Source organism: Nannospalax galili, unplaced genomic scaffold (genome assembly GCF_000622305.1).
Source record: "Nannospalax galili isolate Female #2095 unplaced genomic scaffold, S.galili_v1.0 scaffold304, whole genome shotgun sequence".
NCBI lineage: Eukaryota > Metazoa > Chordata > Mammalia > Rodentia > Spalacidae > Nannospalax > Nannospalax galili.
In genome coordinates this window covers 3,316,175-3,327,466 of record NW_008352325.1, presented here as the reverse complement: position 1 = coordinate 3,327,466, position 11,292 = coordinate 3,316,175, and the positions used below count along the sequence as shown (strand labels likewise).

The 11,292-nt window shown below is 42.9% G+C and overlaps 1 protein-coding gene across 1 annotated transcript in view; it reads left to right on the top strand.

The window, feature by feature from the left end:
* Abca13 (ATP binding cassette subfamily A member 13) overlaps positions 1–11,292 on the top strand; it is a 449,044-nt gene that overhangs the window by 63,821 nt on the left and 373,931 nt on the right. The window contains exons 8-10 of the mRNA XM_017802262.2: positions 1,988–2,121; positions 5,228–5,404; positions 6,705–6,904. Of these exons, the coding sequence (XP_017657751.1) occupies positions 1,988–2,121; positions 5,228–5,404; positions 6,705–6,904 (511 nt within the window). The remainder of the gene's footprint in view (positions 1–1,987; positions 2,122–5,227; positions 5,405–6,704; positions 6,905–11,292) is intronic.

Genomic DNA, 11,292 nt, shown 5'->3' with positions numbered 1-11,292 from the left:
GTGTCTTCATTTCTCTTGTCTCTAAGAAAAATACTTTTGCCTAGTGAGCAGATTCCAGTGCACAAAGGAAAGAGATGACTGTGGTGGGGTGTGTGCTCCTGGTTTAATCATGTCATTCATTAAAATGACTAATTCACAAGTTCAGAATACTCTACTGTTCAGCCACGGATTTCAGAATCAATATTGCCCTTCGCTTCCTAAGAATATTACAATTTTTTATAAAAACTTTTTAGTTGATTGATGGCACTATTTTTTTCTGCTGTTTTCTGGAATTCTGTGCCTAACTGTAATATGTTGTGAGCGCAGCAGGGATTGGCATTTAGACTCAGGGGAACTTTGGGTGAGTGCCATGTTTCTATGGGAGTGTGGTTTCAGGTGACTATCTGCTTCTTTCTTCCTCAAAATGGGATAATTACAGTGCTGTTTGTTGGCCACTTAAATTCGAGAAATGCTTAATTCAAAGTCTAGCACATCTTTAGCATCCATGAGGGCTACTTTTGATCTTAGAAACCAACTCCCCCGACCCCACCCCCCATTGGTGCCTTGCAAAGGCTTAAAGCCAAGACTCTTGGATTTCTGGGATCTGCCTCATCTTCGACAGCTTCCTGAAGTCCCTTTGACTCCTTTTCCCCCCACATGTCATGGTTGGGCCTTGTATGAAGTGCTCAGGGCACAGCATTCACTTTAGGGTTATCTGAGCCCATGCATGTGGAGGCGGTTTTGCAGGTGGCTGGCACATGTAGGCACATGGCAGTTGACTGTAGAATTGTGATCTAAAATGATCTAGTTCTACATCTGGTTTGTTGGATCCAGCTCCCCTAATAGTTTATACACTGTTGTGTTTCCAGGACATGCTCCCCAGAGATTTTGTTAGACTTCAGAGTTTGGGACTTACATTTTGGGGTGTCACTCTTACATGGTGTTTGTTGTCTGTCTATTTGAGCAGGTTGTAGGCTTTCTGTCTTAATTATTTCAGCTGAAAAAAACTTAATGCTGTGACATTTACTTTGGGAATAGGGTTTTAAGGTCTCCACAGCATTTTACATTAGGGACCCTTCTCCTTGATGTTAGATGTAGCTATTTTTCAATATTGAAGTAGTATGAAACCAAGGCAGTAAGACTATACATCAACTTTCATTTGGTTGTCTGATTGTCACTTGAGAAACAGTTTTAGAAGTTTTGTAGTTTTAATTACCCACAGCCAACTGCAGCACCCAAATATTAAGCAGATGATTCCAAGAAACAAGCAGTTGATGAGTTTCAAAGACGTATTTTTAATTTTTATTCATGTGTATGTGCATGTTTCTATGTGGGTATATGTACCAATAGAGGCCAGAAGAGGGCATTAGATCCTTTGGAGCTGGAGTTACAGTGAGCTGTCCAGTATATGGGTGCTGAAAACCAAACTGATCGGCAGCAAGCACTCTTAACTCCTGAGTGGTGTCTCCAGACCCAATTTATAAGTTTTAAATATCATGACCTTCTGAATAATGAGATGAAATCTCACATTGTCCTGTTCCATTTTGCCTTGACCAGTAATCATCCCATGTATCCATGCTGCATGCACTGCCTGCACATCAGTCACTTAGCAGCCTCATGGTTATCAGGTCATGAGTCACGACATCGCAGTGCTCCCATTAAGTAACTTTTATTTTACTTAATAATGACCTCAAAGTGCAAGGGGAGTGGCCCTGGGAGTTTTATTGAGACAGAGTATTGCTCTATTATTATTATTATTTGCTTGTAATGTCTTACTATGCCAAATTTAGAAGTCAAACTTATAAGAACTGAACCAGAATGCTCTACAAGAGCAGTTAAGTGCCCTTAACTGTTGAGTCATCTCTCCAGCCCTTCACTCACTGTTCTTATTTGATGCCCAAATAATTCAATTTTCTGTCACTTTAGTGGTAAAAATGATATTATTTTTTAATTACTGTAGACACAGCTGAATAGCAAAATAACCAATGGTTATCACATGTGTTCACAGAGTCAGTTTATCACCTGTCCCTGAATAATATGGTATGGGATCCACAGCAAGTCCGGTCTGATCTTCAATCCCAGTTCGGTTTTGATGATCTTCAAATGGAGCGAATCCTGAATTACTCAGTTGAGCTGAAGGAGGTATGCGCACTTGTGTGTTTGCCAGGTCACTGGGCATCCTTGACAGTGACTGTAGAGTCATTCCTCTGCATTACTGTGTTTCACACTCAACTGCAGATAAGAAGTTTTAGTCTATGCTGAAAATGGACAGGCTAATTTCCTGGTCATTATACCCTAAACAACAACATAAAATAATTTTATTAGGTATTTTAAGTTGTCCAGAGATGAGCTAAAATATAATTTTGTAGGTCGTATGCCAACACTGTGCCATTTTGAATAGGATACTTGAGCATCTGTGGTTTGTGGAATTCTTGGAGGGTCCTGGAGTCAATGCTGCATAGAGCAGGAGGGACAACTGTGCACCACTGGCAGTTGTCAGAGGGCAGTGTCAGTGGGAGACAGTGTCTAGACAGGAGAATTCCACGGCTAAACCCTGAGATCCTTAGGTATAGCATGTCCCAGTTGTCTTTGGATTTTTCTAGATGTTCCTTTATTTCCTTATCATTTTTATATCAACATTCAACAGCAATTTGGAAGTGAGGTAAACTTGATTATTCTGGGAACCAGCAGTGGAAGAAGCCAGGCAAGGTGGTGCTATAGTGATGTTTGCCAACTAGACCTGCTAGTTGGTTCTAGACAGGAGAGTGTTGTCTCAGTGGAAGCAGGCCGGGCAGTCTGGGAGATTTTCCAGGCAAAGAGAAACTATGATTAGAGGAGGTAGGTGTGCTAAAGCTGAGCTTCAGCTCTAAGCTAGGTGAAACAAAGGTTTTAGACCAGCTCACCCTTAGGACACAGCTCACACGGATATTTCGGAGGCTCTGTGGGTGTCTTTTGCCTGCAGAGCTCTCGTCTATGGTTCCAGTCAATTTGGAGGCCCTTCTGCTTTACAGCAGGTATAAGAACACACACCTGCAGCTTTGGCCCCACCTCTAGGTATAGGGCTTTTCTTCTATGTTTAGGGAAGACCAGTGTCTCCTCTTGGAGTCTTGAAACATATTAGGGTGGGATGTAACTAACTTCCCTATGATTTCCCACATCTCTGTGAGGACCCTTTCTGAACAGCTGTGCTTTGAGTATGTCCCCAAAAGTTCACATATGGAAAAGCTGGTCCATACATGAATTCCTATATTATTAGTACTTTGAGGTAGACCATCTGGGAGCAATTAGGATTAGATGAAGGTAGCGACTTCATGATGACACTGGTGGGTTTCTTAGGAGAGACCTGAGTTAGTACCCTTACCTTGTCTAATCATATAATACCAGTTGTCATGTTTCCATAAAACATGAGTCTCTATCCCATGCCAAAACGTTGCCAGTGCTATGTTCTTACACATGCCAGCCTCCAGATGCTTGAGCTATATGAACCTCTGTTCTTTATACGTCATCCAGTCTCAGGTATTCTCCTGAGGCAACAGATAATGAACTGAGATAGTGCTTTATACATGGAAATGCAGTTACTGTTGCTACTGAGACTGTCCACACTTAAAATATTGCTTTATTCTCTTGGACCCCAGATCTGCACTCTTATCTTGGGAGTTTAGATAGGTGATTTATGGCTGACTCATGGGATGACATAGTATTTGAAAAACCAGTTCTACCCAGCAGGTGTAGGCTTCCTGTCTCCCACCTGGCAAAATTTCATTAACTGACAGGTTTACGAACCATGTACATCTGGTAGACTTGAGATTTTGGTCCCCAGCATTTCCCATGGCTGTTGTTCTCATGAAGCCCCAGTTGGCTGACTTCTACTCCAGTTCCCCCCCTTCATGACCCAGCTTTCTCCTTGTGTTAGAATAATAGTCAAGGGAAAAAGGTGTGACTTTCCTGTTGGAAAGGTAAATATTTTGAGATTAGGATCTAAAGGGAAATGATCAGGAAAGGTCACTGTGTATCCATAGAGCACTGTGACTGTTGCATACAATGTGTACAAGCATCCATCACTGTTACAGCACAAGAAAACCAGTGCTGTGGCTGAAAACAACCCATACCCACTATTGTACACTTCTGTCAGAAGTCCAGAATGGTCCCCTGCAGCCAAAATCAGGGGATCTTCAGAACTGCATTCCTTCTGGAGGATCTGCCAGAGATACTGCAGCAAAGAATAAAACTCCTTTTTTTTTTTTCCTTTAGCCTTCTAGGTTTAGTGGCTGGGCTCACAAATTAAAATAACAGAGAAATAAACTAGAGAAAACTCCATTTTAGTGATATAGATATGCATGAGAGTTGACAAAGAAAAACAGGCCAAGGAGGACCCCAGATGACTGGGGCCCGAGATACCACTGTAGTCTAAACACAGGAAAAGGGCTTGGGTTTCTATTTGGGGAGGAAAGTGATGGGCAGGACAGGGTAGAATCTGATAGATTTGGGGCATCTTATGCTCAGGACAGCCTCTAGGTGATCAGAGGGGTCGGGAAGCATTTTCTTAATCATATGTGTAAATGGAAATAAGAAATTCATACTCTGCTTTTTGATAGGTAGGGCAAAGGTCAGGAGCTTTTCCTATATCTGCTTATTTTTAGCCATAGTCTCCTTTTGCTGAGAATAACTCATGTCAAAGAGGTATATTTTGGAGTGGTGTATTCTGGGGCTTTTCTCGCTTTTCTTGCCTTTCCCACGTTCTAGAGGCTGCCCACTTTCCCTGCTTGTGGTTCTTCTCCCAGTAAATCCAGCAATGTCTCGATAGGCCTTGTCCTTTCTCTCTGACACTAACTCCTCCATTTACTGTTACTGGTCCTAAGGGATCTTGTGGTTTCTTTGGACCCACTTGATGATCCAGGATAATCCACTATTCAGCCAGTTGATTAGAACCTTAATTTCATCTGCAACACCAAATCTCTCCTCCCTACCCCTATCCCCATCTTCCTCCCAGAGAAACAGCTGCTCCCATTGTCTGTGCCTGATCCTAAAAAAGTAGGATCCATTTCCTTCCTTACCTACTGGAGATATCCTTACCCTGGGGATATGTCACACAGACATTATAAGTGGTACTTTAGCACCTCTTGCTTCTTCAAACAGGCACATGTGTGAGTTTTCACTTCAGCAAGACTGGGGCGTTATCTTTTGGAAGAGACACATTCTAGGGAAAAAAGATTTTACTTCTGAGTATTTCTTTTCCTGTCATTTCCAGATTCCTACAGGCGGTTTCCTAGAAAGGATGATATGCTTAGTCTTGGCCAACACGTCTGAGGTTGAAGCTGAGGATGAAGCTGAAAGCAAAGGCTGCAGTGCAGACTCTCACCACAAGGGGTCAGAAGTCAAGAACTATCTCCTCCATGTGGTCAGCTGGCTGAAACTCTATGGACAGGTGCTGTTCTGCATCTGGATGCTCTGTGCAAAGGAAGGCCTTTGCCAGCATGTCATTCCCCACGTAATTCTGTGATTGACCCACATCTGGTCATTGTGTGCCCCTACTCTTACATGTGTTCAACAGCCTCAGCTCATCATATCTTCAGCACAAGCCACCAAAAAATATGACCTAGGCTTACAAACACGCCTAATAGTGAAGAGGTCCCTAGATCTGTGCTCTGTTGCTGACATTTGAGATCCCTTGGGCCACTTTGACTGAATATGAAAATGTTCAGTGTGCCTTGTGTGTGCCTTATGTGTGCCTTCCCCCCCCCCCATGAAACATCGTGCAAAAGTGATGATTGTGACTTAAAAGCAAACTGTCTCCTCAGATGTAAGGCAGAATAAAAGTGTGTGTGTGTGTGGGCACTGTTTAGAGGTGCCAGTGTGTGGCAGCACACTCCAATCAACAGAGGGCTGAAGAAGTTCGCAGAAGCCCTGGCCAGCTCACAGCTGTATCTTGAGATATTTTAGCTCCTAACAGGCTACACTCCCACCACAACACCACTCATTCTTTGTCGAGTGTCACATCCCCTCTCCTGTTTTTTGACTTGAAGAATTCATCCTCTTAAAATCTTTGTCCACTCCCCCACCCCCCAAAAAACACGTGTGACTGATAAAGATCAAAATCTCAAGTAGTGGGTAAAACAGCTTTAGAAAAGTTTGTGTGATTGTCCACTTGATAGCATCTAACTTCTCCACCACTGAAATGACCAAGAGACTGCTCTGAAGTGGCCGAGTTGAAGTGTTCAGCCAGACGCCTTGCCTCATGTGCCACGTGGGTTGATGGTTAAACCCTCATTAGTCTACTCGCCTTTGTATCATGTGTATTCTCACACTGCATGAGACATGAGCACCAGCTGCCTCGAGAATCATCCCCAGACATGTCACATTCTGAGCATGCATATTAATAATGGCATAGATTTTCAAGTTTATAATTGTACTTAAGCTATCTTAACTGTATTAATTCAATTTTCAAATTAGATGATTTTAAGTGAAATGTGTATTTTTAGCCTCTCATTTTCTTATTTCTCTTTGGAGGAACAAAAGAAAGAATAGAGGATAACAAATAGGCTGCATGTCCATTGTTGAGGTTTTCCATCTCTAATTTTGGAGTAGACATTGAATCATAATACAATTGTAATGACACTGCAATTTATCAAAAATTAAAAATTGTTATTTAGAATGGTCTGTTACTATTTCCTAAATAAGTACACTATTTCCAGTGTCAAGAATATACTTTGTTTCTACCTTGGCAGGTGTTTGAACAGTGGCAACAGGGTGGCCTACTGCAGAATATGCTTGCGAGTGCCAGCTACAGTCTGGTGGCCCTGCAGAACCAGCTGGAAGAAGAGAGTGAGCCATGGAAGGTGGCAGAAGCCTTGCACACCATCCTGCTTCTTCTAAATGACAGCCTGGCAACTGATGGCCCCGGAGACAGCCATCTGTTCCCACAGATGTAAGGAACATGGTTCTCTTTTGCACTGAGTAGACTAGATCATACTGACTAGAATGCCTGATGATACTGTTAGAAACAAATCCTGTGAACTACAGCCAGACAATGGATTCCAAGTTAACACATAGAAAAGCCAAGGGTTTTATTGTTGACTGTCAGCAGGATAGACCCCTGTAGTCATCTGGACATGAATGCAGATTTGTAACACAGTCTAATGGGTTATCTGGGTATGGTGGTACATACCTGTGACACCAGTACTCAAGAGGCAGGAGAAGTACTTGTCTCAAAAAACAACTAAGTAAGCCAGCAGTCAGCAAACCAAACCAACCAACCAACCAACCAACCAACCAAACAAACAAACAAACAAACAATCTTTTGGGAGAGTGATAATACCGGAGAAGAGGTCAACATCCAGGCTTTCAGGTTTATGTCTTTGGCTTTGTTTTAGAATGAACACACACTTTTTAGTGGTTCTGACATGTGAGGTGCTTTGCGAATTAGTATTTAAAGACTGTATTTATTTGAAATGCTTACATAGACCCAGACATATCTTAATAGTGGCAAAAGGTAGAACTTTTATTTCTTCAATTTTTAAATACCCGAAATTGGTGCTGGGTATGGTGGCATACACCTTTAATACCAGCACTTGGGAGACAGAAACAGGTAGATCTCTGTGAGATTGAGGCCGACCTGGTTTACAGAGAGTTCCAGGACAGCTGGGGCTACAGGGAAACCCTAACCCAAAAAGTAAAAATAACCAGAATGAATTCACCAAAACGGTTAATTGTGTTACAAGACTGGATATTTTCCTTAGTGTGTTTCTTTAGGTGCTGTGAACCTACAGGATAAAACCACCCTAGCCAGGAACAAAGAAAATTATATTTTGGAGGTGCTACAGGATTGAAATCTGGGAAAGTGGATTCAAACTTTCTGGAATGTGCCACAGATTTTTATAAAGTGGTAGTATATTTAGAGCCCTAAACTACAGGGAGGTTGAAAAGTGCATCACTCATCTAACAGGAATTCTGAGTGACTGACCAACTTTAACAATTTTATAAGACAGGGAGTAGGTGCATCTGGTTTCGGGTAATCTAGGAGAAGGGGTTCATTGTGCAAAAAGTCAGTAGAAGTTAACAATGTTTAAAAGATCATCTTGCATGGGGGTGTGAGGGATCTGGCCATAATCGCGTCTCTCTTCAGAATTTCAACTGTGGATGTGTTTGCAGCTAAGATATAATACATGGCTTCAGAACTCTGTTTAAGTGCCAGGGACAATGTATTTCAGTTTGACTTTGAGTGTGTGTGTGTGTGTGTGTATTTGTGTATATATGTGATACTTGTGTTTGTACAGTATGTGTGCATGTATATATGTATATGGTTGAGTGTCTGTGGTATGTATGTGTTGTCTGTGAGTGTGGTGTGTGTGACACATGTGTTTGTATGCAGTGTGTGCATGTATATATGTGTATGGTTGAGCGTCTATAGTGCCTGTGTGTGTGTGGTGTGTATCAGTTTGTACTAATATGAATCCCATTATCCTCCCAAATTAAGGCTTTCCTTGGAAGAAAACAATATAATTTTTAAATATTATCTCAAGAAAGGTTGCTCAGACCATAAGGTATAGAATTCTGCCTGTGTAGTGTGAAAATGGAATTGAAATGTCATATGAGGCCATGTTGTTTTTATGATTACATAGCAACTAGCATCTCTAAACATTTCCAACTCTTTCACATTTTCTAGGGTCCAGTTAGGACATAGGATCTTACTTTTGAAGGTTCTATTTCCTAATTGACTTAGAAGGTGCCCTGGGTCTCGGGGTGTTAGAGCTATGGGTAGCACAGTGCCTTAAAAGCTATAGGAAGATGTACAGCGGGAACTGTGGCGATGCCCTGAGACAGTGAGCTGGACAGAGGACAGGAACATCAATAACTCCAGGTGCAGGACACTGTCCTGGGGTCTTGAAAGCTGCCTTGCTGGTTGGCTTGGAAAACATAAGGAACCAGTTATACAATGAACAGTAAGAAACACAGCACACTAAGTCAACTCATTTATCTTACAAACTTAAAGGCCTCCTTTAGCCCAGGGTCTTGCATGTTCTCTGACACCCAAGAAGAGTGAAATCCAAGGAAGATCCACTTGGTCCTTAGCTCATTTGGAGATTAAGGAAGACAAAGATTGCACTATACCTACCAGACTTAGACAGCTGAGCTCTCTGTTCAGTCTGGCTTTGCTGTCTACCTGCTGAGTGCACTGGGCAACTGGCCTGTGGAATCTCCTTTTCCATTTAGACACTACTAATGCTACACCTAATGCAAAACTGCCACCCCATGGCTGCCTGGGTGACAAGCAAGTCCACTACTTCTGCCAGCCTCTCTGGGTCTTGGGGCATTCTGTCTGGTAATGGCATCACCAGAAAAGCTCTGAGTTCTTTTTTTTCTAGTTATCAATCCACTGGTGTGATAGAAATATTGAACTGCCCAATGGCCTCATATCTCCACTTTAAAGAAGAGTTTGTCTACCCACATTGCCAGGCTGCTCCAAAGATTGACAGAAGCCCCTGTACAGACAATGTCCCACACTTAGTGGACATTCTCCTCACCTCTGCCACAATATCTGATGATCTCTCCTAAACCTTCCTTCATCTTTCCATTTCCCCCCTTCTCCAGAGATTCACTGATTTTCTTACATGGATTCCAGATGTCTCCTTTAACCTGCAAGATTCTGAGATACTTTTAATTCATTCTGTTGCCTTTAGAGCCTCTTCCTTCTCTTCCTTCTACTTCCTTCTTTTGTTTCCTCCTCCTTTCCCTCCTCTTTTTCTTCTTTATAGATTCGTGAGTCCCATTCGACAGGGACGTGTGTGGTTAAAACTCTGACCGCTTTCTCTCTGATGGCGCCCTTTCCCATCGTAATTGGGATTGGCTTCTCTCTGGTTCCTGAAGCACTGACGAGCGTTTCCTTCTCCACGGCAGCGATTTTGCTGTTGTATGTGTTGTCTCTTTTTAAGTTCTGTCTTTATTTCTTGGCATCAATTCTTTATTAAATCAAGCAACCACTTACTGCTGGGTTTTGTAAGATTCACATTCATCCTTAGCAGGAAACTCCTTGTTTTTTTTTTTATCATGAGCATTGGTTCAGGAAATCACGCTTGTCTTTAATACTGTTTTCATAGACAATTTTTCACATCTTTCTCAAGACTCGATGCTACCATTGACCCTTTTACTGTCTTGAGGTTTGTCTGTTCTTATCCAAGTCATGTCAGTTGGGTGACTGGGCTGTGGGAGCTCTTCATCTATGCTCTGATGGGTAGCAAAGATCTTGGGCAGCCAAAGATTCACAGGGTGGTCTCTGGGCACTCCAGTAAGACCTAACCCTTCAAACACACATGTCTCTTTAGTTATAGATGTGGCCATGCAATGCCCTTGCTTGCCAGAGCTTGGAGAGACTCGGCAGCCTGAATTCAGATTCCACACCACACGGTGGATGGTCTTTTCCCTGTGGAGAGTGAAATAAAACAGTTGTCTCCCACTTTCTAATTCTTTTTGTGAGTCAAATCTGCTTCCTCCTCAGTGTAACCAAGGATGTTGACTGTCTCAGCGTGGGTAACCCAACCCTGCTTCATCCCGTGGAGGCTCAATTTAAGACACTACCATTTGGGGGAGGGGGTGAGGCACACTGAGGCGTTTATTTCACTGACAGGTCCATAGGCTACTGAGTGACCCCTACAGGGCCAAGAAGCTACCTTTTGGTTTCAGGGTTAGGAGAGTTGGTGCATCCAGGGTGTTGGACTGGGAGTGAGCCTTCCAGCCAATTTCTTATAGGAGAAATATTGCCAGGACTCTCCTCCCTTCTCTGTATTCTCTGCAGTGGTTGGCTTCAACCATAAACCAGCTACAGAACTAAGCTCACTATTTATCAAACTTGCACTTTACCCAGCAATAGCGACCTGTTGTGAAGGGAGCAGATAGAAACAGGAGGTGAGACAGCCCAGATGCAGACCAGGAGCTCGTAGCTGGGACCTGGTTCCAGCCAGGGGAGCATTTTGCTTGGGTACTACGTAGACACATCTCTCATTCTACTGCCCTTTGGCTAGCCGTCCTTTTCATGGGTGAGCACTGCGTTCTTATGAAGACTCAGAAAGCCTGGACTTGCCAGCTCAGGGCAGCGCTGCTGCTCAATGTGACCCACATCTAGATCTTAGGTCTCCCACGCTTGTTTCAAATTCGGCTTCCTCTCATTCTCAGTTCTCGGATGCGTTTCCTTTCCAATGTTTCTTCAGTGTTGTTTCCTGTATCTATCTGAGCATACCTCATCCACCTTAACAGACAAGAGGCCTGAGACAGATCATCCACTGAGACCCTGCCTCTTCTTGCAGCCCCAGCCATTTATGC